The sequence below is a fragment of the Sminthopsis crassicaudata genome, chromosome 5 (assembly GCF_048593235.1).
Source record: "Sminthopsis crassicaudata isolate SCR6 chromosome 5, ASM4859323v1, whole genome shotgun sequence".
Classification (NCBI taxonomy): domain Eukaryota; kingdom Metazoa; phylum Chordata; class Mammalia; order Dasyuromorphia; family Dasyuridae; genus Sminthopsis; species Sminthopsis crassicaudata.
Window position 1 is genome coordinate 172,817,182 of NC_133621.1, and position 27,611 is coordinate 172,844,792.

General features: G+C 36.5%; 1 protein-coding gene across 4 annotated transcripts in view; it reads right to left on the bottom strand.

Annotated features, from left to right (window-relative positions):
* SSPN (sarcospan) overlaps positions 1 to 27,611 on the bottom strand; it is a 103,110-nt gene that overhangs the window by 39,848 nt on the left and 35,651 nt on the right. Inside the window, exon 1 of one of the 4 annotated variants that reach the window (XM_074268791.1) lies at positions 9,789 to 10,430. The exons of 1 other annotated variant lie outside the window; for it this stretch is intronic. In XM_074268791.1, coding sequence (XP_074124892.1) covers positions 9,789 to 10,100 — 312 coding nt within the window. In that variant the 5' untranslated portion in view covers positions 10,101 to 10,430. Of the gene's footprint in view, positions 1 to 9,482; positions 10,431 to 27,611 lie in introns of those variants that run through there. 2 more of the 4 variants (XM_074268794.1, XM_074268792.1) reach the window with 2 other exon arrangements.

Sequence of the window (27,611 nt, forward strand, 5' to 3'; positions counted from 1 at the left end):
GAACGAAATCATAAATAAATTGGAGGAACATGGGATGGTTTACCTCTCAGACTTGTGGAGGAGGAAGGAGTTTGTGTCCAAGGGAGAACTAGAGACCATTATTGATCACAAAATAGAACATTTTGATTACACCAAATTAAAAAGTTTCTGCACAAACAAAACTAATGCAAACAAGATTAGAAGGGAAGTAACAAATTGGGAAAAAATTTTTACAGTTAAAGGTTCTGATAAAGGCCTCATCTCCAAAATATACAGAGAATTGACTTTAATTTATAAGAAATCAAGCCATTCTCCAATTGATAAATGGTCAAAGGATATGAACAGACAATTTTCAGATGATGAAATTAAAACTATTTCCACTCATATGAAAGAGTGTTCCAAATCACTATTGATCAGAGAAATGCAAATTAAGACTACTCTGAGGTATCATTACACACCTGTCAGATTGGCTAAAATGACAGGAACAAATAACGATGAATGTTGGAGGGGCTGTGGGAAAACTGGGACACTGATGCATTGTTGGTGGAGTTGTGAAAGAATCCAACCATTCTGGAGAGCAATCTGGAATTATGCCCAAAAAGTTATCAAAATGTGCATACCCTTTGACCCAGCCATACTACTACTGGGCTTATACCCCAAGGAACTACTAGAGAAGGGAAAGGGTCCTGTATGTGCCAAAATGTTTGTGGCAGCCCTTTTCATAGTGGCTAGAAGCTGGAAGATGAATGGATGTCCATCAATTGGAGAATGGTTGGGTAAACTATGGTATATGAATGTTATGGAATATTACTGTTCTATAAGAAATGACCAACAGGAGAAATACAGAGAGGCTTGGAGAGACTTACATCAACTGATGCTGAGTGAAACGAGCAGAACCAGAAGATCATTATACACTTCAACAATGATACTGTACGAGGATGTATGCTGATGGAAGTGGATTTCTTCAACATAGAGAAGAGCTAATCCAATTCCAATTGATTAATGATGGACAGAACCAGCTACATCCAGAAAAGGACTGGGAAATGAATGTAAACTGTTATTTTTACCTTCTGAATCCAATTCTTCCTGTGCAACAAAAAATTCGGTTCTACACACATATATTGTATCTAAATTATACTGTAATATATTTAACATATATAAGACTGCTTGCCATCAGGGGGAGGGGGTTGGGGGAGGAAGGGAAAAAATCTGAATAGAAGTAAGTGCAAGGGATAATGTTGTAAAAAATTACCCATGCATATGTACTGTCAAAAAATGTTATAATTATAAAATAAAATAAAAAATTAAAAAAAAATACACTTAACTTTATTTTTCTGAAAACCGTTATATGGGATAATTACTTTGATAGGAGCTATGAAGCAACACTGTTTTGTGTAAAGAGGTTTACAATTATGTATGGGAAGTACAAAGTTTGCTTAGCCCTACATTCTTTGTATTAGAATTTATTTTTTTTTTGAAGCTGGGGTTAAGTGACTTGCCCAGGGTCACACAGCTAGGAAGTGTTAAGTGTCTGAGACCAAATTAGAACTCAGGTCCTCCTGAATTTAAGGCTGGTGCTCTATCCACTGCACCACCTAGCTGCCCCTAGAATTTTCAATAAAGAATAAAATTTTCAAAAAATTTAAAAATTAAGTCCTCATGTTTGCTCAAATATCAGATATCTGCACTAAAGCCAGTGACTAAACCTGTGACTTAATTAGTAGGAAAAAATTCCTGGTAATGAAATTCTCTACATTTATACATTTTAATATTTAATATTTTAATGCAAGTTACAGACCTATACAGTCCAAATCACTAAGAAACTTAATGATGTGATCAGGACCACAAAAACCTATATATGTCAGGTGAACCCACTTGAACCCACATTTTCCTGGCTTCTCATCTAGATCTCTATTTTCTGTGATACAGTGCTTCACCGTAGGGCAAAAAAAAAATAGTAGAGAAATCTCTTGAAGAGAACCTCATGTAAAACAACCAAGGAAAAGATCATAATCAAATTAAGCACTGCATTGACTTCTTTAGAGCCTAGACATAAGGCTCTTATGGCTTTTTGTTATATTTTAGACATAAAAGGGGGGGATCTAACAAAAAGCATTCTCATTTTAAAGATAATTTCCAAATAGCCTCTTTTGACAGCCACTATACCATAATCCCCCACAACTCTCAATTGGTTCTGCATATTTTATAAGCTGTTTCAGATTACTATTGTTTTAGTCAAAATCTTAGAATTAGAAGCTAACTCAGTATTGTTATATAGTTGTTTCAATCATGTTCAACTCTTCATAACCCCATTTGGAGTTTTCTTGGCTAAAATGTGGAAATACATTGCCATTTCCTTCTCCAGTTCATTTAACAGATGAGGAAACTGAGGCAAACAGAGTTAAGTGGCTTTCCCAGGATCACAAGGCAGCATTTGAGGTCAGATTTGAACTTGTTTTCTGGACTCCAGGACTGACACTCTAATTACTATGCCATATAATTAATAAATTTCCATTAAATACAATTAAAGATTGGTCATCTACTTTTAATACCTTCTAATACATCTTATTATCAACCAAATAACTTCACCCAAGTATAAGAATTTTCTTTAAAGTGTCAGCCATATTTATATTATTCCAATATGGAATGGATTACTTTGAGATGTAGTAAATTCCCTATCAGTAGAGGCTAAGTTTAAAAAAAACAAAACAATTTTAATCAGCACCCCTCCTTCTGAATGCTTTCAATTTCCCCTGACTTCTCTGACACTGTCCTTTTCCTCGTTGTCCTCCCAACTTCATGGCTGCTTCTTTTTATTCTCCTTCTTTGATTCAATATTTACTTCCAGTCTGTATTGGCGTCCTCCAAGGTTCTGCCCTATACCTCTTTCCCTTTTCATTACTCCTGTGAATTCAATTATCACCTTTATACAGATGACATAAAAATAAATATATTCAGCCATAATCTCTTTCTACAACCTGGAGGGACATGCTGGGCTAAATCAGGCAAAAAAGAAGTTCTGAAGATTTAAGGACTAGGTGTAAATAGTATGAAGTGTGGATACCTGTCCATTTTCATTTGCTTGTTGGACAGCTCCACGTAGATCATCAGCCAGCACTTCTTCAGATAACACAAAGTTGAGTTCATCATATTCCCCATCAAATTGCTGCTCCATCCAACATTCCTGATGTTTTTAATCACCACAATCCTCTCAATCATCCAAGCTCAAAATCTTATCTTTAATTTTCTCACTCTTTCACCCCCCATCTCCAATTAGTTGCCAAGTTCTATTGACTACTGCCACATCTTTTGCACTTATTTCCAATATATACATAAATGTTCAATCCAACTTGCTGGCTTCCTAATTTAGCAATTAATTTAGCTCCTATTATCTACAGCACACATTGCCATATCTTATATCTCCCTATCACTCATAAGTATTTCATGTCTATATTTCTGAAATCAGAAATTCTACTCTGACCATGATAATCTCTTTGCCCTTCTATTTCTCTCTCTATCTCACTCCTTCAAAACCTTTTCATTTCTCTAATTACAATTTTTAGCCCCTCTATTCTTATTAATCTAATACTCCTGCTCTGGTATCACTTATTCTCTTCCTAATCTTGATCCATTTCAGCTATATACTTTTCTCCATAACTCATTTCCCAACATCATTCATGCCTATCCATTCCTGAACTCTGCATCAACCTCTCCCCTATACTATGCTGAAGACTTTCCAAGAGCATGAACATTTTATTTTTGTCTTTGCATCCCTAGTGCTTAACTCTTAGTGGGTACTGAATAAATCTTCATTGATTAATTAAATGAATGGCTTGTTGATTCTCTCTTCCTCCTCACATACTTCTAAGTACTAATGTAAGGAGTTATACATCATGTCACTTGTATCCACAAAAAAATTTATGTTGTCTAATTTCAACTGGTTCTTTATGACTACATGGACTACACAGAAAAATTATACTCATCCTAGACTCACATTTTACAAAACAACTGTTTTAAAGGTTCTCTTCTCTTTTCAAGACCCTGATACCTCCTCCATTTCAATTTCTCCAAGAGGAGTCTTTATTTCCTACTTTGTTAATAATACAGAAATTCTCTGCTTTAAATGTTCTCTCTCTCTCTCTCTCTCTCTCTCTCTCTCTCTCTCTCTCTCTCTCTCTCTCTCTCTCTCTTTTTTCTCTCTCTCTCTCTCTCTCCAAAAGTCCTTTCAATCTGTCTTCACTTCTCCATTATTCCACTACTCCTATCAGTGAGAAAGGGAAGCCTTTCTTGCCAAGATCAATCTATTTTCCTATGTCATCAGTTCCATCCCATACCATTTTCTTCAAGATCTCCCTTTTCTCTCTTTGTTACATTTTCCCATAAGTTTAGGTCTTCCCTTTCTGCCTTTCCTGAAACAGCAACAACCTTACTTGACTCTATTTCCCCAAGCTATCATCCTATTGCTTTCCTCTCTATCAAAGCCAAACTTGAAAAAAAAAAAAAAATCATCTTTCTTTGCTGCCTTAATTTCCTTACCACCCACTCTTGCAATTCTCTTGTAATCTGGCTTGTGTTTCAGTCTGTTTTGTTGAAACAGCTTTTTTCAGAGGTTACCAACAATTTAACTGGCCAACCTGATGATCTTTTTAAAAAGTCATTAGCCTCCATGATCTTGTTTAACATTATTGAGTGCCCTTTCCTCCTGAACATGGTGGTACATTCTCCTAATATTCTTAACTCTATAACTATTTCTCAATATCCTTTGTTCATTGTTCATCTCCAACTTCCTTTGTGTTGTATGTGATCTTTGTGTTGGACCCTTTTTATTTCTTTATTTTCATTCTGTTGTGGAAATACCAAAGAAAGAGTTCTTTGGGAGCTTTAATCAACTTACATGAATTCAAATATATCGTAATATGGATGACTCTTAAATTTATATATCCAGCTTTCATCTCTGTCCTGAACTTCAGACTCACATTATCAGTTATTTGCTATATATCCCTTCCTAACTGTCCAATAGACATCTTAAATTTAGCATATCCAAAACAGCATTCATTCTCTTCCCACAAAACCTGTCTTTCCTTGAAACTTCCTTAATGTTGACTAGGGCACCATAATTCTTGCAGTCATGCCCATGTACAACCTAGGGACTATCACTGATTCTTTGGAATAGATTATTGATTTGCCAAAGGACCAACCCAAACTTTCATGCAATTTTTCTTTGTTTCTCCCATGTTGTTGACAGTAACCAAGTCACTTAACTAAAAAATATCACTTAATTTCTCCAAAATTGTAGGTAATTTATGTGATCCCATCTTTAATCAGATCATGGGACTGTATAGATATTTGTTTATGAATAAAAAGTATACCTGAAAAGTCATATAGATATTTAATTTTTGAAATTATTTTAAATGAACTATGAGAGGTTGCTACTTAAACTTGTCTATGGTTCGATTATTTTTATAAAGAGACTAGTGATTCTGTAGGTTCAGATTTCATATATTTGGCTTTTTTTAAGGAGGTTATATCTGTCTCTAGAAATGTAATATGTTGCTATATATCTGAAAAAAAATCAAAATTCTTAGCTGAACTCCTAAAGTTAAAAAAAATAATAAGCTGAAGAAAGGGCATATGGAACAAATAAAGTTGTTAGTTTATGGTGAGGTTTTGTGAGGATGAAAAAAAACACAAGGCAATTCATCTTAGCTTTAAAGGAATTTCTTTTTTTCTCACAGAAGTTCACTATTTAGTGCAAAAAACTGACATGCACTAAAAAACCACCACCAATTTTTAGTCTAGGACTAAGAAATATGTGTACTCTGAAAAATGATTTAATGTGAAGATACCAAAGAAAATACATCATTTAAAATGATTATGAAAGGTAAATGGGCTTTTAAAATATGTGTATGGGTAAAACTCTTTAATAAGAAGTATTTGCTGCTGACAGATGTGATAAGAATATATAACTAAAGAAGACTGATGATCTCTTCTGTTTTTTTTCCAGTTCTGTGACTTTATTTTAGAATACTAATAGGTTATTTTAGAAACCTTCTGAAGCAATAACAGCCCCATGAAATCTATTCTCAAATACTGAACTCTCAATTAGAATAAACAGTGAAATTAAAAAAATAAAATTGGAGTTCCCTATCCTTTTGATTTTGGGTTACATTGTTATAAAAGAGCACACAATCCAGATATGGTTTTATCCAACAAACTTTTGAATAGTGAGTGGACTTTAATGTACACTCTTTAGACCCAACTACTTAATTTATTAATAGAATGAAATTCTGAGAAAAACCTTGATTTTCTATGATTCTCTGATTGCACCAAATTTATCTTCAAAAGGGCTTATCTCTTCTTTACAATGTTGTCATGGTCAGAATCATAATCCATAATCCGTGAATAAGTAATAACCCATTAAAATAGATAGTGAATAAAGATGATCATACAAAAGCTTTAAATATATATATATATATGTATATATATATTCTATCTTTTGCATAGCTTCTATTCTTTCCTTTCTTTTCTAACTTCTGGTATCAAAGGCATATTTTAGAAATTGTGAAGTTAAAATGGTTTCTGCTATTTCTATGTATATGGCTTAATCTAAAAATAACCATTTACTGTAACTGTCAGGGGAGCCTAATAATTGCACATGATATTTCTTTATGCCACTTCTATGCTTAATACTTCCTAATAATATACAGAATAAAGCTCATCCTGAAAATAAAGTAGAGATAGAAGGAAGGATTAAACTAAAATATTTTCCTGTTTCAGACCAATCTTAGGAATGAAACAAGTCTAATGACTTCTACAAGACCAGTGATAAGGTGGAATTTTTGAATAATACAAAGTATTTGGAAGTCACCATGGTATATCTGAGAGAAGATTGGTGTTGGAGTCAGAAAGACCTGTCTTTAAATCCTGCTTCTGAAACATATTAGTTGTGTGAGCACCAGTGAGTCACTTTAAACTTCAGACACTAACTGAAACTATAAGGTATAGACAAATTGCTGATTTGCACCATTGGAGCTAGTTTCTCACACATGATTACAATAATATTGCTGGACAGACATGGAACATTGTAGAAATATTATTCAAGGATGTCAATGGAGTTATGGTAATCTGTTTGCAACAAGAAACAAAACAAATACACAGAAACCAGGAGGAAAGGCATAACAAACTATTAATTGGGGCTTAGAGGTCCATTAAACTGACAAGTTAAAAATTTGACTTCTTTAGAATGATTTGGTTTTGTCTTAATTCTTTGAGTTTGGCTAACACTATTCTCTAGAAATTTGGATCAGCTCATTTCCTAAAATGGCAGAGATGATTTGGATGGCTCTTTCCTAAATTCATTGTTGTATCATCCCAGGATATTTTAGGGTGAACCACACATAAACTTTTCTACTTTGTTGTAGTAGAGGGGCTTGTATAGCTCAATGAAATTATGAACCACACCATGTAGGGTTACTCAAAATAGGTCATTGTGGAGAGTTCTGACAAAGGTGATCCACTGGAGAAAGAAATGGCAAACCAATCCAGTATCTTTGCCAAGAAAATCCCATGGACAATGAAGGACCTGGTGTGCTATAGGGTCATGAAGAGTCAGACATGACTAAATAACTAAAGAAAAACTATAATACATAAACTGCTTGACAGTCCCCTTTACATTTTAGTTAATATTAGGATAAAGCCCATCCTGAAAATAAAGTAGAAATAGTAGGAAGGATTAAATGAAAATATTTTCCTCTGCTTCAGACCAGTCAGGAATGAAACAAGTCTAATGACTTCTACAAGACCAGTGATAAGATCGAGCCACTTACAACTTATTTAGTAAAAACTCACTCACAGAGGCCTACTCCTAGGAAATGGATACTACTAATTTTCCATCCTCCTTCCTTCCTGGAAAGCCAGGAGTAGTGGCTGAAGTGTAAGGAAAGGTGAACTCATAGTGGCAATGTTGCAAGGTCTGTTAACAAGCATATTTGGACTACCGTCCGTCCCAGGGTCATGCTATATTTGTGCTAAAATGCCTTCAAAGCAATCTTCACGAGTTTTTGAGTATTACCAGTAGATTATTCTCCTCAAAGCAATTCTTTTGAGAGTATGGTACTTTAAACTAAAAAAAAATCACTAGAAATGCACATTTTGAAAGAATCAAAGTTTCAAAGTTATTTTACCACATCTATTATAACTCCATGCAATTAATAGTTAAATACATGCTTTTAAAAATTATGACAATGTTGGTTAAGAAAATTACCTAAATCTTGGAATGTTATAATTCACATTTTAGAGAATGTGACTTGAATGTGATGTTAGATATCCTTTCTAATTCTTTTTTTTTTTTTTTTTTTCAATTTTTGAGGACTGAAATTTTTAGATAGTGCTGGAAAAAAAAAAAGAGACTGGAAATTGTGTTCTTACATATTCTTCATCTATAGATTCAAAGGACTTGAGATCTAAAAATAACCTTCGAAATCATCTGATGCTATCTCCTCTTTGTAAAATAAGGAAACTGAGGCCCACAGAGTATAAGACGTCTTGCCAAAAGTTAAAAATTTAGTGACAGAATCAAGAGTACAATTCCTACCTTTATCTGAAGTCTCTTGTCTATTATTTTTAAGCTTCTGAAATCTTATAGCAAAGACTTTTTATTTTCTTAGTATTTTGAATATCTAATGAAGTGATCGCCTCTATCATGGATATTGGTACAGAGGTTAATTCTTATAAGTCACTTTACTTCCAAAACTTCTTTTTTTGAGACCTCTTAGCATACAAGTTGAATACTTATCAGTGGTAGATGATTTAATAAAGAAAACTAAGAGTTCATGAGTTCAAATCAACTTCAAAGCAGTAATGATTTGCATCATCTACACCTTTAATGATGTGCACCTAATAGATCACTATTAGGGCTTTAAATGCTGTCTTAGAGCTAAAGTTATCATATTTAACTGATTTGGTTTATTGAAACTTTTCAAATTTATGTGTAAGAATAAATTTATTCATTTAATATGAACTACTTTTAAAAATAGATTGAAAAATGTGATTAGAAAGGAATACAAAATTAGAAATGAAGACACAATGTAGTCATTCCAGGCATGTGCATTTAAGCAAGATAGAACTCTATTAATGGGTGTGTAGTATTTAGCTCAATACGCATGCATAACGTACATACAAAGTCCCAAATATACTTCTGCCAGTAATTCCACCCGTGATTCATCCCAGAGGTTTTGGTGAAATGTGGCTCTGTTCCGCCGAGTTACAGCACACATTCCCCAGCTTGGGCTGACAAAATTTAAAACAAGTCACTTCATCTCCGGTTTGGAGCTTTTTAAAAATTGAGTTGCTACCCGCTGTGGAAGGTCCGAGGACCGTCCTTCTCTGGACCTGCCTTTACCAAATGTACTTATTAGAACTGTTATTTTGTCACTGGGGTCTAACTCGAAGGAGGGGCCCGTTAGGGAGGGGGGGAAGAGAACAACAAACAACAAAAAACCAACTTGCTGTAGCTGTTGAGAAGATTCAGTGGGATCAATCGATATGCCCCGGGTGTCAGCTACACGCATAGTTCCCGACATTCTATTCAGGCATCTTGTTGACACTCAAGGAAACCAGCCAGGGAGTGGATCCCCGGCAGCTCCCCCACGACAGAGGCAATCAGGTCTAATCCCCCGGCGGGATGCGAGTTAGAGGAGCTCGGATCTGGGGCGGCGGCGGGCATGCAAGTTCGGTTAGTCTGAATGTACCATGCAGCTTTGCATTCATGTCTGGCAAACGCACTGAGGGAAAACAGACTTTATGCTTACAATGATCCCAGCCCAAAATGGAGTATCTCTGACTAGCAGGGAAGAGCTCACGCCTGCCATAACAAAGCCCACAGCTGTCACAGCGATGCCTAAGGCCAGCTGCAACAGGGCGAGCAGCAGCGGGAAACGGCAGCCACAGCAAGTCCGGGCTTCCTCCTCCCCGCACGCTTTGGGGTCCCCTTTGCCTTTCTTCGGCCCCGGGCCGCTCTGGGCCCCGGAGGCGGTGCCCCGTCCCCCGGCGGGCGCCGACGGCCCCAGCCTCGATTTGCCTTGGGGAGCGTTGGGGGCTGGTGGCTGCTCGTCCTGGCCCATGACCGGCGGATGGGTGGGCTGCGGGGCCCCCGGGAACTCACTGGGTCGGGCGCAGGCTGAGCCGCTCCCGGTATTTGAATCGCGGAGGCTGAACAAATATGGAAAACATTTGGAGCCGACGGTGGGAGCCTCCAAATGCCTCAGGGAGCCCGGAGGAGAGGGGGAATCGAGGGGGATAGCGAACTGCCAACGAGAGGGGACGCAGCGTCTGTGTGGGGCTGCAGGGGAGCCCGAGCGGGCTCGCGCGCAGGAGCCAGTGTGGGGGTCCCTGGAGCCCCCTGGAAGGGAACAGCGTGTGCTGCTTCTGACATGCAATAGGAGAGTGGGAGGTTCTGGTGGTGGGGAGGGGGGTGAAGGGAGGGAGAGAGAGAGGGAGAGAGGGAGAGAGGGAGAGAGAGAGAGAGAGAGAGAGAGAGAGAGAGAGAGAGAGAGAGAGAGAGAGAGAGAGAGAGAGAGAGAGAGAGAGAGAGACAGAGAGAGAGAGAGAGAGAGAGAGAGAGAGAGAGAGAGAGAGAGAGAGAGAGAGAGAGAGAGAGAGAGAGACAGAGACAGAGACAGAGACAGAGACAGAGACAGAGACAGAGAGACAGAGACCTTGTGAAGAGATTCCAGGGATTTTGGGGAAAGAGACCTAGAAAAAGAAGAATGTCAAAATCACTGTAGTTCTCAACGCTTTCAAACTTGTTTGCCTTTACAATATTGCAGACACGGACTCTCCCCTCAAAGGGCTCATGTCATTACATGATATGACATCTGGAGATGTGTACATTTTGGAACGGACTTTGCATTTAGAGTCGCAAGAATTTTGTTTTCTCTTTTTATGATGAGGTTAGGGAAGGTGAGTGGGAGAGAAAAAAAAAAGCTTAATTAGAAAATAAATAAATAAATAAATCCACTGTAGGCTTTATTTATTTAATAGGAGTTAATCCAAATCTGGACATCTGGGAATAGGGAAAGGGAATCAAGAGTTTTCGGGACTTTTTTTTTTTTTTTTTTTTTTTTAACGGAACAACATCTGGTCCCTGGTCTAGTGAATAGAGCCCATGCCCAAGAGTCAACTTAAGTCTTGGTCCTTCTCTTAGTCACCAACTTACTGAGTGACTTTGGGAAACCAATACATTCCACTAGGCTTCAGTTTTCTCATGTGTAAAAATGAGAAGTTAGACTGGATAGACTTTAAGTTCTTTTTCAGTCCCAAAACTGAAAAATTAAAGATGAATGTTGATACGTTTCCATTACTTTTAATGAGTAAGAATAATTCTAAAGATAGACAAAGCTGGCTATTTTGCTGTGCTTTTGGAATATATTGAAATATTTATTAGATTCAGTCCTCTACTGCTGCATGAAAGAATTCCCTGAATATTCCCTCTTGGGAATATAAGCTCTATCAGTGTAAGGACAGTTTCTTTTCTAGTCTCTGAATTCTCAGCTCCTGAGAGGGACCAAAAAAAAAAAAAAAAAAAAAAAAAAAAAAAAAAAAAAAAAAAAAAAAAGAAAAAAAGAAAAAGAAAAAAGAAAGAAAACTGACCTGGGAATTGGGAAGAAGGTCAAGTATTGTCCCTAACATATGCTGGTTGTGTGACTGAGCAAAACACTTAGCCTCTTAATGGTTACTCTAAGACTGTAAATTGCAGAAATAGCCACCTCCTTTGATACAGTGGGTTTCCTTATTGGGAGTTTTCTATACCTATGAAATTATAGATCCCATCTAAATATATGTATATGTGTGTGTGTACACACATATACATATATATCAATGCTTAGTATAGTGACAGATACATATTAGGTACCTAATAAATTCATACTGATAGGATGATTGATATATATTATTAGATTTTAAATATCTGCAGAGCTATGCTAATCATAAACTTTCATATTCCTAGAAGCTGAACAATAATTTGAAAAAATATAATCCTTTGTCTTGAATTGATCATCTATATATCATTATTTAAACATTCTTCATAATATCTCTGTAAGGAGTATTATCCTAACTACAAATGAAGAAACTCAGGTACAAAATGGTTACACAGCAAATCGGTAAAGAACTGAGAATGGAATCTGGGATTTGTATTCTATGCCAAATGTTAAATTATTATTCTTGTCATAAAACCATTAGTCAAACATTTAGTGCCAAAGAAAACATAGACTTCAGAGGCACATGGAATTTCAGTACTGAAAATATATGTTTTTAATGAGAATATTAAGAAATAGTTTCATTATGATAGTTTCTACATTGCTGAATGATGGAGGGGGAAAAAAATCCCTTCTTACAGACTGCATTTGAAATCAGAAGAAGTGGATTCAGCCCCGGCTTGTGGCCCTTACACCCTTCAGTTTGCTCATTTATAAAATGAGAGGGCTGAATTAGATGGTGTCTGCTCTAAAAGTCCTTTAATTCTATGATCTTGGTATATCTTTTTTCTAAGTCTTTAACCAGCACAAAGTGAATGGAAGTTTATCTAGAGTATCTTGATTTGGAGGAAAAGCTTTTCCTCCACTTCTTTCACAGGGTGATATGCTTTCTTTCTGTGTTCACTCCTGTCTCCATACCTTACTTCATTGCCCTACATTGGGCTGCTGCATCCTTAGGGTCCTGAGACCCATATTACTGCAATTGGTACCCCAGGCTCCCATTTCTGGAGATGTGATGTAGTATATTTGTTATCTCTAGAGTGCCATTTCTGTTCTCTTCTTTCCCTTCAACTTCCATAGGGGGGTGAGAGGGAATGGGTGGGGTGGGGTGATGAGGCTAAATTCCTACCTTTTCAAGTGCAATAATAGTGTCACTGTTGTTTTTGTCTCACATGAAAGAAATTCTAGTTACAACTATATGAGTCCACTCAATAGAAGATATTCTACCAAGAATAACCTTCATTTATCATCTTTCTCTCTTCCTCCCTCATTCCCTCTCTCTCTTTCTCTCTCTGTCTCTGTCTCTTTCTCCCTCCCTCTCTCTCTGTCTTTCTGTTTCTCTGTCTCTGTCTTTCCCTCTGTGTGTGTGTTTGTCTCTCTCTCTCTCTCATATGTATATTATGGGTCCATTTTAGTTGATTAAATCAAATAATTTCAAAGGCATCATTTGTGACCAATGAAAAGACTAAAAATTCTTTTATTTTATATTTTGTAGATAATTTATTCTTTACTTCTGGAACACTTAGACAGTCAGCAAGCAGTTATTAAGTACTTAATATATTCTAGGCATTGTGTTAAATTGTGAGGAAATGAAGAAATGCAAAAACATTATCCAGAGGGAAATATGGCCTCTGGATACAATCAGCCTACCAGACTATTTGCCTCATCTCAGTTGAGACTAGTTATTAGTGTCTGTGTATGGAGTTTACCATGTATTGTAGGTGGTGGTCAGATGAAACCAAATAAATACAAGATGGGGAATTAAAAGGACAAAGGAGAGCTCACACAAAATGCTGTAGGAACGTTTAAATCTTAGGAAAGAGTTCTAAAGAGTGGGCAGAAGTGGAGGGGCAGGATTAGAAAGACTTTTCCCACAGAGGACATAACATTTCAGAGCTTTGAAAGAAAATTCTCAAAAGAAGGGCTGCTGGGGAGAAAGGTATGGGTCACATCTTGTATAAATACAGAGATTCAGAAGAATGAATGCTGACTTTGGGAAACAGCTGGTGGCCCAGTTTAGTTAGAATATAGTTTGTATTAATGGGAGCAATATAGACAAAAGCTGGAAGCTTAGATTGGAAACAGATTGTGGAAAGCCTTAAATAGTAGAATTGAATGGTATAATTGCTAAGTCACTGTCAGCGATGTTTAAAAGATCATGAAGGACAGGAGAAATACTACAGGAATGGAGTTAACCAAGTTATCCAAAAAATGGAAGAATAAAATCATAAGCAAATGAGTTTTATTTGATTTCTATGATATTTATAAAAAAGGATTATTAAATGACTATCTAGAAATAACATTTAGAAAACACCTAGTGGTAAACATCTAGGAAAAGAGGCAATGATAAATAACAGGTCTTGCTAGACTAACTTTATTTCCTTTTTGTTTTTGATAGGGTTACTAGTCCAATAGGTCAAGGGAATATAAGCTTTAGATATAGTTTATCTAGAAGTATTTGCCAAAGTCTGATGCTATTCTTATTGAAAAGTTAGATGATAACATGATTAGACATATTCAGAGTTAATTGAATGGGCCAAACTCAGAATGAATGCTTTGATGTCAACTTGGTAGGCATCCAGAAAAGTGCCCTAAAATGTGTGTTTGGTCCTATACCATTTTAACATTTTTATCAATGACTTAAAGATAAAGACATTTCACAAATTAGATAGATGATATGTTTATCAAATAGTAGCTGGTACAATGTTGAGAGGGATTAACTAAGGTATTAAATGACAGAATTAGGGTTCTAAAAGATCTTAATTTAAAGAATGAAGTCTCATAAGATGAAATCTAATAAGGGTAAATGTAAAATCTTATACTTGGATTTAAGAAATGAGCTACAAAATAGAAGATGGAAAAAGAAAAAAAAATCAGGTCAATGAACTGAAAACTCAATCTGAGAAAATAGTGAAATGAGAGCCCCCAAAATTGATACAAACTGGGCTGCATAGTTTTTAGGAATAAGGACATCATGGTCCCATGTAAAGGGCTAGAGCTGAGCAATGCACTTGGATAATGAAGCACGTGAGACTAATTGCCAATTGGACAGTTTTGCCACAGGGAATGAAAAACAGCCCTACTATGTGTCAAATGTATGTTACTGCTGTTCTTACTCCAGTAAGAAAAGCATTTCCAAAAGTAATGTTATTACATTACATGGATGATATTTTGGGGTGTGCACCTGAGGAACAAACGTTAGAAGCATGTCTACCAAAAAACATAGAAACACTAAGAAATTATAAATTGCATATAGCTTCAGAAAAGATTCAAAGGCATTCTCCTTTTCAATATTTAGGATATGAAGTATATCCTAAGGTGCTTACAGTACAAAAACTCTCCTTAAGAACAGAGAAGCTAAACACCTTAAATGACTTCCAGAAATTGATAAGAGTTATCCAATGGATGCGTCCTGTGCTAGGCTTGACTACCTGTCAAGTACAACCATTATATGACATTTTAAGGGGAGACAGTGATTTAAATTCACCATGCCAGCTTACAAAAGAAGCTCAAGAGGCTTTGAGACAAGTTGAACTGGCTTTATCCAATGTGGTTGAAAGAGTCACTCAAAAACCCTTGGAAATATCAGTTGTTGCTACACAAGAGGCACCCACAGCAGTCCTTCATGAAGGAGACAGTGTGATAAAGTGGGTGAACCTCCCAGCACAACCAGAACAAAGCCTTATTCCTTACCCAGTGCTTGTGGCTAGAATTTTATTAAAGGCCATTCAACGAGCAGTACAATTATCTGGGATAAGACCTGACAAGATATACACCTTTTATACTAATGCACAAGTTAATGTGTGCTGTGAAACCATCCCAAAATGGCAAATTTTATTAGCCATGGCTCCAAATTTTACACACGGGTCTCCATTAAAGATAACCAGACTGTTACATAATTGGCAATGGATTCTTGAAGAAAAGGTTTCTAAAGTTCCTCTTAAAGGACCAATTATCTTTACAGATGCATACAAACATAATATTTGCGCTGTACATTCTCGTGACTTAACTATAAAGAGAGTAATCAGAACTCCTTTTTCAGTCCACTCAGCAGAATGAATTGTATGCAATCATTCTAGCTATTGCTTATTATCTGGGAGACATAAATATAATATCTGATTCAGCCTATTCAGTAGGTGTGGTACAAAGAATTGCCACAGCCCAAATAAAATTTATAGCCTCCAATATATATCAGCTCTTTAAGGAACTTCAAGAGCGAGTGAGAAAGCATCCAGGTAAGATTTATATTTTGCATGTCCACTCCCATAGTGGACTTCCAGGTCCTATTTTTGATGGTAATTCAAAGGCAGATAGCCTTCTAACCATGTTGGCCAATACTCCTTTATTTCAAGAAGCACAAGAATCTCATTCTAAATATCATCAGGCTGCCCAAGCTTTACGTTTACAATTTGGAATAATAAGAGAAGAAGCTAGGAGCATAGTAAAAGCCTGTACAGCTTGCCTTCCTTTCCATGCTCCTATACTCCCTCCAGGGAAGAACCTTCGTGGTTTGAGACCTAATGAAATTTGGCAAATGGATGTGACCCATTATAAATCTTTTGGTCGTCTATTTTTTATCCATGTCGTGGTAGACACCTTTTCAGGATTCACATTTGCAATGCCAGCAGCAAAGGAGACAGTCCGAGTGGTCACTGAATTCCTTATACAAGCATTTGCAATTATGGGTGTGCCACAAGCAATAAAAACAGACAATGGACCTGCATATACTTCTAAACATTTTGCATACTTTTGTGCACAGTATAAGATTTTACATACCACGGGCATACCCTTTAATCCTCAAGGGCAGGCAATAGTAGAGAGAAGAAACAAAGATATTAAGACACTCCTCCAAAGACAAAAGAAAGGGGGAGTCCTAGAGAACTTCTAAATTTAGTTCTTTATACCATTAATTTTTAAATTTTTGACAAAGATACACTGGCTCCGGCAGACAGGTTTTATAACCCACCGGAAGGGCAGTGTCCAGTGCAAGCAGCTCCACTGTCTTTAGATAATCACCAGGTGATGTGGAGAGACCCAGAAAGTGGTGAATGGAAGGGACCAAATAGGTTAACTGCTTGGGGAGAGGGTTTGCTTGTATCTCCACAGATGGAGAAGGAATCAGATGGGTGCCAACAAGCCATATTCGCTTTGGCCATTGGAGAGAGATGGAGCAGACCCTTGAAACGAAGGAGAAGACCCAAGAAACATCAGGTAGTTCCGTTGCTGACTGTGCCCACCACTGAAAGAACCTGGCAGTTATGGCATTTGACTCATGAACATCAAAAACTGTTGGACTTGAAAATTCTCAGAAATTAATGGATTCTCTGAGATGTGATAAGACCATTATAGGACTTGAAAGCCCTCAGGAATCATTGGATTCTCTGAGATATCATAAGACTATTGTAGGACTTGAAAGCCCTCAGGAATCATTGGATTCTCTGAGACATCATAAGACTATTGTAGGACTTGAAAGCCCTCAGGAATCATTAGCTTCTCTGAGACATCATAAGACTATTGTAGGACTGAAAGTCCTCAGGAATCATTGGATTTTCTGAGGCATCATAAGACTGTTGCAGGACTTCAAAACCTGTAGGAATCATTGGATTCCCTAACATATAAAAAGACTTCAAAAACTTGCGGGGATCATTGGATTCCCTAACACGTGAAGCAATGGACAATAGATTGGTTTTGGACTATCTCTTGGTTGCTGAAGAAGGCGTATGTATGACTGATGTTTACATACCCTCCTTCTAGGACTTCTGGAAATCTTTTACAAACCATGTTGATTTATATTGTTTGTTATATTACTACTTGAATATACAATTCCTGTTTGTTACACCACATCGAGTCTGCACTGACTATGGGGAGAGTCATCACAAATAGCCTCTGCGTTATTGCTATGTGCTTGTGTAATAACTCCCATGCTGATGGGTTTGTGCATACTTGTCTCTAATAAGGCCCTTCAACCCAGAAACCCGCTAGCAATCCCCACTTCCCTTTGGTGCTTTTCATCTCCCTTCTTGAGATGTCAGAGAGGGCATGATTATCTCCTTTTTAGTGCTTTCATCTCCTCTCTTGAGAAGTCAGGGGGGGGGCATGATCACCTCCTTTTTGGGGTTCTCACCTCCCTGAAAAGTCAGAGATGGTGCAACCACCTGTGTTCTAAAACAAAAGAAAGCGGGAGATGTAAAGGGCTAGAACTGAGCAATGCACTTGGATAATTGCCAATTGGACAGTTCCCTATTAACTTGTTTGAAGGTTGATCCTCCCCAGCTGTTCTGTGCTGACTTGATTGGTGGGACAAAGAGGGGGAAGTGACGTGTGTGGGAGGAGTAGGAATTGAGACACAGACAAGGCGTTTGAGGGAGGAAGGTGTGTGTGAGGTTGCTAGGCCTAAGCTCCTGACCTTGACCATAAAAGATCAAGAATAAAGATGTTTAGTGATCCTGACTTCAGCTGATTTCTGGAAAGACAGAGTTCCAGCAGTCCCATGGTACCAAGCCATCATCAGATCAATTCTGGAATACTATACAATTCTGGAAACCATATAAAAAGGATAACCTAGGGAATATCTTGATGTGGGCAACTAAGATAGACTAAAATCTATATCATTTGTGAATAAACTAAAAGGATTTGGGATGTTCAAGCAGGAAGGGATAAAAACTAAGGGTGGAAAGCACATCATAGTTGTGTTAAACTATTTGAAAAGAGTCTAAGAAAGTTTTAAAATGGTGAGTTCAGGCTTAATGTTGAGAAAAACAAGAGCTATCCAAAAGTAGAAGAGTTTGTCTTGAGAGGAGGTCGTCTCCCCATCATTGCAGATCTTAGAAGAGGAGACTTTATAACTATTTGTTTGTAGTATTTCCTACTCATGCATAAATTGGTCTAGGTGACCATTGAAGTCTCTTAGAATTATGAACTCCTTTCTAAACTAGAGTGTGACAATTTGAATGGAGAAGAAGGCACAGGTATGAAAGACAAGAAGAATTTGTAGAATTTAGGGACTAATTAGGCAAGGGGAGTGGGATGAGAGAAAGAGAAAAATCAAAGGTTAACTCCCAGTTAACTTTCATGATTAGGAAAGTGGTGGTACCCTCACCAGAAGTAGAGAAACTCTTAAGGAAGGGTGGGTTCACAAGCTGAGTTCTCTTGAAAAACTTTCTTTAAGATGTTAATAGAAAATTCAGATAGAAATGTCTAGCAGGTACTTGGTGATATGGGACCTGCATGAGTTCAGGAGAAAAATTAATGAGATAAAGGCTGGATAAAGATGGATACATAGATTTTGGAGTCATTTATGTAGAGATGATAATTGAGCCAATAGATATATAAAACAAGAAAATATTGGCAGTGTTCAACACAGAAGCAAATAAAATCACCAGGGGAAAGATCATATATACAGAGAAAAGGGAATAAGGTCTTGGGTAATTCCCACGTTTAGAGAACTAGAGATAGATAATGATCTAACAACATACATTACAAAAGAGTGATTAACTGGATAGGATCAGGATCAGGAAAAAACACTGCCATGAAAGCCAAAGGAGCATAGCGTGATGGTGCCAAACCGAGGTCAACGAAGATTGAGGTGAAGAAAGCCCTTTCTGTTTAACAATTAATAGCACCACTACCTAGAACAGCACCTCACCCATAGTAGGTACTTAACAAATAGCTGCTAAATGGAAATGAATCTTTGGTGATCTTCAAGAGAAAATTTCAGCAGAGGGGTAGGAACACAATTCAGATTTCAAAGGTCTGAGAAGTAAGTGGTGAGTAAATAAAGGCAGTGGATAGAAATGCTTATAAATCATTTAGTAATGAAAGGGAAAGAGATGTAAATTGTCATGAGGGTTTTTTTAGGGATGGGGATGACTTCATGTTTATAGGCTGTGGGGAGAGAGTTGATAGAAAATGAGTGTTAAATATTGACAATGTTAAACATAGAAATAAAAGTTTATTTTTTAAAAGAGAAAATGAATAAGAGAAGAAAAAAGACTGAATTGGACAAACTCCCAGAAGACTGGCAACTTACATAAGACTTTTCACAAGTGTTTGTGTAGCATGAGCTATCCACCATATGTATGGAGGTGGATCTCTTCTAGCTCCTCCTCTTAGGACATATTCTCTTATCCTTTGCTTAAGCATGCTAAGAGAGCTAAAGAACTTTTGCTCTTAATTTTGGTCTCACTAATTTTTCTCCTAAATTCCAGCCCCACATTAACAAATATCTGCTAGAAATTTCTGTCTAAATCTTCTGCTAGCACCTTAAAGAAAGTTTTCCAACAGAACTCAACTTGTGAATCCATCCTTACTAAAATTTTCTCTACTTCCAGTAAGGGCACAACTACCTTGCCAATCATCAGGATTAATTATCTGGGTGTAATCTTTGATAACTTTCACTAGGACTTCTGGCATATGGGATGGAAGGATTTTTCTTCCTTTCCTATGGGCAGACATGGCAACACAAAAGGAAATGAAGAGTTTTACTTGTGTGAGTCAAACTAAAATTATAAATCAGGTCTCTATATAGTTTGTTTTTGTTTTTTGTTTGCATTTTTTTCTAGACTGCACCTTTCATCTTATTTTGCTGTCTTCCAAGATATGACATCTCATGCATACACCCCTGCCTCTTCCAATTCCTCATAAAGAGTGCTGTCTTCCCCCATAAGACTGTAAACTCCTTGAGGGCAGGGACTGTCTTACTTGGCTTTTTTTTTTTTTTTTTTTTTTTTTGCATCCCCAGTGCTTAACAAAATGACTAGCACATAGTAAGTGCTTAATAAATGCATATTTTTCTTTCTATCATCTATCTATCTATATATCTCTGAGTACAAAAGACTAAACACTAATACTGAGAACAATATTTCTAATATTGATGAACTTGAAGTTCAACAAATCCAGAATCAGGTGTGTGGATTGCCATCCAGAGGTGACTCCAGCAACTGCAGTGTTTCCTCAAGAGAGATGTGCACCACCTGTCCAAGGATTTTGCAAAGGAAGGACTAAGGCCCAAGCCTTGTGCTGGCACGCCAGTAGGTCTAGATGTGTGATTTGCACAGGAAGTACAGATCAGAGATGAAAGTAATATCTGTTTATCCAACTCATAAAACTTTTCATGTTTTACATATTTTAATTTATGATTGGATCATTGTGTCATTTCTTTTGTGACAGAAGAAATAAATAGACTGCCATGGTAACACAAGCTTGAAATCTCTCCTACTGGTAGAATCTTGTGCTAGTGGATCACGAAAGTTTGAGAGTATAAAAATGGTGAGCCTCTGGGGAATGGAAGGCCAACAAGGCTGAGGGAACCGGTCCTAGTTGGAAAAATGAAGAAGGTCAAAGTTTCCATGGAGATAAGCATTAGGATTGGGCCTGAGTGGTTGCTATACTCGTTGCCAGGGAAATGAGTAGTAGGAAGAGGAGAATAGAAGGAAAAAAGACAGATGGAAAGGAGTGAAGGGAGGAGGTAAGGAAAGAGGAAGAGAGGAAAGAGCACAGGAAGGAAAAAAGAAAGAAGGAAAGAAGGGGAGAAGGGAGGAAGAAAAGAAAGAAGGTAAGAAGGAAAGGACATAAGAAAAGGAAGGAAGGAAGGATGGATGGAAGGAAGGAAGGAAGCAAGGAAGGAAGGAAGGAAGGAAAGGAGGGTGGGAGGGAGAGGGATGGAGGAGGAGGGAGGGAGGGAGAAAGAAATAGCTACCCTGTGCCTAATACCTAATTTGAATATTCAGTATCCTTTTCTAGAAATTATCTGTTAAGGGCATATTGGATATGAGCCATATTTAAACTTTGCTTAAGATATTTTTCCTGCACTGATACATTGTTGGTGGAACTGTGAATGGATCCAACCATTCTGGAGAGCAATTTGGAACTATGCTCAAAAAGTTATCAAACTGTGCATAATCTTTGACCCAGAAGTTTTACTACTGGGCTTATATCCCAAAGAAATCTTAAAGGAGGGAAAGGGACCCATATGTGCAAAAATGTTTATGGCAGCCCCTTTTGTAGTGACAAGAAACTGGAAATTGAGTGGATGCTCATCAGTTGGAGAATGGCTGAATAAATTGTGGTATATGAATATTATGGAATATTATTGTTCTGTAAGAAATGACCAGCAGGATGAATACAGAGAGACCTGAAGAGACTTACATGAACTGATACTGAGTGAAATGAGCAGAACCAGGAGATCATTATTCACGGCAACAACAAGATTATATCAATCCTGATGGATGTGGCTCTCTTCAACAATGAGATGATTCCAACCAATTTCAATGGTTCAGTGATAAAGAGAGCCATCTACACCCAGAGAGAGAGAACTATAGGTACAGAGTGTGGAACACAATATAACATTCTCTCTCTGTTGTTATTTGCTTGCATTTTGTTTTCTTTTTAAGTGTTTCTTTTTTCTTCCTTCTTGATCTGATTTTTCTTGTGCAGCAAGATAACTGTATAAATATGTATACATATATTGGGGTTAACATAAATTTTAATATATTTAACATCTTTTGAACCACCTGTCATCCAGGGGAGGGGATTGGAGGAAGGAGGGGAAAATTTGGAACAGAAGGTTTTGTAAGGGTCAGTGCTGAAAAATTACCCATGCATATGTTTTGTCGATAAAGAGCTTTAATAAATTTTTTAAAAATATATTTTTCCTGGAACTCCAAGGGTCATAATAAATAGGGAGTATTTGGGGAGAAAGATCTGCTACTTTCTTATAGAGGTTAAGCACCCCCAGGCCTGAACCTGAGTCAATGTGAGTCTAGACCTGGATCTTTTTTGGACTGCCAATAATATCCTGAAGATTTGTCCAGAGTTTGAAGGATTGATTCCAATTTACCCCATATACTAAATCCTCTTTTTAAAGTCTATATAGTTTGAATTTAGTTTCTTTTTTATTTAGATTTCTGGACTTACTGTCAGATAAGTTTGGATAACCATTTGGAAGGCCTTATGATTTTGCAGGGATATACTGTATATTATAGACTCAGGGAGATTGTGTCTGGATTTCTATCTAAATTGTCTCATTCATTGGAAAGGAGCTATTAGTGAAAGGTGTTAAGTGCTTCTATGAGTTAGAAAAACTAATGGTAAAAACTTTTACCCAGAAAAGTTCAGTTTCTTACCAGACGGATGAAATTATGACTTCTGGTCACCTCCTAATCCCTATCCTCACCCAATCTTTATTGCCTTTTGGAAGAGACCTGTATTTTCTGGGACCTCAACTGGGACTAATATTTATCTATTTTATTTCCTTCCCTTTTAATTTTTGGTAGTGTTTTTTTTTGCTTTATTTTAATTCAAAATTTTGTTCTTTCCCAATTGTTTTGGGTTGAAGGGTTTAAGCAGGCATTTCCAAGCACTAGGCAGATGGTAATCTTTGACAATCTCATAAAAAAATGTTGCTTGCTTGTTGAATTCGTATAACCCTACATTTGTAGATAATTGTAATTTCCAAATCCACCAGCTAGGGTAGGCCTAGAATCTGACAAAAACTGTATATTTGGGGATGGTCTAAGAACTATGCTTAATGAACTGCTGGGATTCATTGCTTAGCAATCACAAGATGATTAAAAGTAGTACCACATGGACATTTCTGTAACTATTTAACCCAGTGCACGAGGGAAGACATTTAAAAAAGATAATTCTTGGGTCCCTCCAGGTCTCCAGAAGTGGGAATATGAACAAATTTGTCAAAAGCGCCCTTGTTAATTTGCTAGGGTCAGCAAATATTTAATTGAGAAAATATGGAGGTGGCCACCTCCTGGAACATGTATGGAAAAGAGATGATTCCTTGACCTTTTCTGGTAGGTCACATTTACTTTCATATAGCCAGAAAGATATTCATTCAGTAGCACAGTGTGTGCTAAAAGGAAAGGACTACGATCTTTCCTATGCAACAAGATAACTGTATAAATATGTATACATATATTGTATTTAACATATACTTTAACATACTTAACATGACTACCTGCCATCTAGGGGAGGGAGTGGGGGGGAAAAGTTGGAATAGAAGGTTTTGCAAAGGTCAGTGTTGAAAAATTACCCATGCATATGTTTTGTATATAAAATGTTATAATAAAAAATAAAATTTAAAAAAAAAAGGAAAGGACTAAGTTTCTTCCTCTTTCTTGAGTATGGAATGAGTCTCTCTTATAATTTTCCTCTGGACAGTTAGGAGAGAAATAAGATTTCCCTTCTACCTTCCGAACAGCAATAATACAAGTAAAGTATCTGTAGCAGCAAGAACATGTGACTTAATAGTAATTTTGCTTTTATTTTGTTTTCTTTTTTTATATATTTTTGGGTCTGATTTTTCTTGCACAATATGATAAATATGGAAATATGTTTAGAAGGATTGTACATATTTAGCATACATTGGGGGTGGGGGGAGTAAGAGAGAGAAAATTTAGAATGCAAAGTTTTATACAAATGAATGTTGAAAACTACCTTTATATGTATTTAGAAAAATAAAATACTATTAAGAAAGAAAGAAAGAAGTTTCTTTTTTGAAATGATCAAGTGTTCTGAAAAAGAAAAAAAAAAAAAGAATGTGTCTTACATAAGAATGAAATAAGAACTTAATTCCTTGGCTGCCTCTTCTGCTTTGTGTTTCTTCCTCTGGGTATAAGTGATTGAACAGTGATCCTGAGAGGTGAACATTGCCAGCCTTGGCACCCAACTCATAAGTACGATGATGTGGGACTTGTTAGATTCTGATTGGTAGAGAAAGGTGCTTCCTGGGATTGTGCTGCTTCTCAGAGGAGGGGCTGACCACTGAAAAAAATAATGTGGGTACCTAAAATCTCACACCATGACGTGACCAGAATAATTGGACCTTGACTAGCTATGGAGACAACGAAAACTGAAATGAAAATGAAATCCATTCAGCAGTCCCATAAGTCTTTCCTATCTATTAGGAAGAATATAACAAAAGTGACTAATAATTGTTTCATATTCTAAGTATTTATCAATATTTTTAAAGAAATCTTTGTGTTATTATTAAGTTTCTTTTCTGGTGGAAGAAATATTGAATTGCTATAATTCCTATGAATAATATTTGTAGAAGAGACTCTGAATCCCTGTTGAGGAGACTCTAAATGCTAGTCTGAACTTTATTTGAGAGATTTTTTACCTGGGACTTGAAAATGAAGACATGTTTGATCCCCTCTCTTTGGAGTCAGAGTACATACAATCCCAGAGCTCCTTGATGAGAGATAGTACTCCTGGAATCACAGGGACATCTATTTGCATATATAAGATACTTTTAATGAGATTTCACTTTGAACTGACTAGTTGAGACATTAGAAACTGAATTAGTAGCGATGAACTCATTCCAACTACATTTTGTCCCCCTAGGTGAATGACCAAATTACCAGCTAATTGTTTTAATTTGATTACAGTGTCTATCTCATCCTTGAGTCTGTAAATCATGAATTATTAGTTTAGGCAGCCTTATATTAGCTAAAATATTTCTCATTAACAGATGAATCAATCTTCTCAGTGACTACTGTTATAGATTACTTGCTGACAGTGATGAGGTAGTATTTTCAGATTCACAATGGTAGAAACTATGGCACCATGGGAGAATATCCTGGTTTTGTTTCCATTGTGTCAAACTCTTCATGATTCCATGGACAATAGCAGGACAGGCCCTTAAATCTTCCACTACATCTTCAAGTCTGTTCAAATTTGTGTTATGTATCCATGACACTATCTATCCATCTTAACCTTCACCATCCTCTTTTCTTTTTGCCTTTAATTTTTCCCAACAAAAGGGTCTTTTCCAAGGAGTTTTGTCTTTTCATTATGTGGTCAAAATATTTAATCTTTAATTTAACCTTCCAATAAATAATCTGAATTAATTTATTTAAGTATTCACTGATTTGACCTCCTTGCTGTCCGAGGTATTCTCAAAAGTCTTCTCTAGCACCACAATTTGAAAATCTCAATTCTGTGAAAGTTTTCCTTATAGTCCAACTCTCACAGCCATACATTGCTACTGAAAAAAAAAAAAAAACAATGGCACAAGTCTATGCCAAATGATAAGTGATGGAAACAGAATATCTCATCCTACCAAGGAAAAAAGTGATTTGACAAATATTGAAGAAGCTGTGAGAAAATTAACATATTGGCAATACATGTTGAGAAAACAACTATTTTACATAACAGAATTCTTCACAATTAATAAAGATTCTTTATGATTAATGGATTATGACATCACTGTTTTATAAGTTAATAATAATCTCCAAATATATGTTACTAAAAAAAAGACAAAGCAGAAAAAAATGTCTTTAGATGCAATAGGCTGATCACAATAGCTCAGGACTGCCAAATTATTATTATTTTTTTCCTGAGGCTGGGGTTAAGTGACTTGCCCAGGGTCACACAGCTAGGGAGTGTCTGAGATCAGATTTGAACTCAGATCCTTCTGAATTCAGGGCTGGTGCTCTATCCACTGCACCATCTAGCTGCCCCCAAATTATTTTTCAGTTAAATTTAACTGAATAGTAATTTGTAAAGAAAAAAAAGTCTTGGATTATTTTGAGAGGGAAAATAACTAAAAATTGCATCATTGTTGTCTAAAGTCTTGAGGTATGTTGTTTTGAGATATTTTTTAGGGATCCAGGTCAAAGAAAACTAAGAGATCTTTTGAAATTTAAGTTTATTTAAAAATATATCTAAAAATAAAACAACAAACTAAAATGTTAAAATAATTAAAACCTTGAAGAGTATTTCATACCCTGCAATCTCTATGTGTTAAGGGTATTTTTAATAGTAATATTAACTGACATTTATATATCACTTTAAGATCAGCGACTTCTTTCTCAACATCCTAGTGAGATAATTGGTGTTACATATTTGTCTTCATTTTGTAGATGAGAAGATGACTCCTGATAGGTGGATTCCTTGCCTGGGGCCACACCACTATTAAAGAAGATATAGGAATTAGAACCAAGGTTTTTCTTGCCTCTAAGTCCACTTTTTTTTTTTTTTTTTCATATAGCACTACTGCTACCTTCAAAAAGGAGCAGGACTTGGTCATTAACTAAGTCCTGTTAATTCTAACTGTGTAAAGCCAGGGTCTCTTACTGCCTCTCATCATTACCAGTCATCCTAACCTATATCTTGCCACTGGACTCTGATGACTTTGGAGGAGAGAGTGAAACTGATGACTTTGAACTTCTCTGCCTCACTGAAATCTGATTCATTTGCAAGTCAAGATGTTATTGGTCATCCTTGAGAATGAAAAGCAAACAACAAGAAACTCACACTGACACCAAATAGGTTTAGGGCCTTAACATTTCATACCCAGGCAACTGTAATAGATTGTTAATTGGTCTCTCAATCTCCACTCTTTTCCCTATCCAAATTTTCTGTTATATAGCTACCAAATTAATTTTTTTCTAATGCACAATTCTGACAAAGATATCCCCCTGGTCACGAACTTTTGGTAAGGTTATATATAAGTTGAATTTCACCTCATCACCTGGAAACAACTAGAAATGCAACAACCATCAATCAACAATCAATTATGAAGTTTGTACTATGAAATAGATACTATATGTCATCCTGGGAATATAAAGACAAAATAAAACCATCTCTGTCCTCAAGGTCCACATTATATTGAAGAAAACAACAAATACACACACATTGAAAGGGTATTTTTACAAAATTTTCATAGACTACTAAGTGCTTAATATTTGCAAATGATTGTTCCAACCCCTAATAATTAGGGGAAAACAAAATTTGGAATTAAAATTTTAGAAGCATTAGCATTGATTGAAAGTAAATGCAATGTTATTTGAGGGAATGAGAATACATTAGTGCAGGGTAGGGGAAAGGTGGTATCTAAGAAAAGCATTCTAAAAAAAAAGAAAT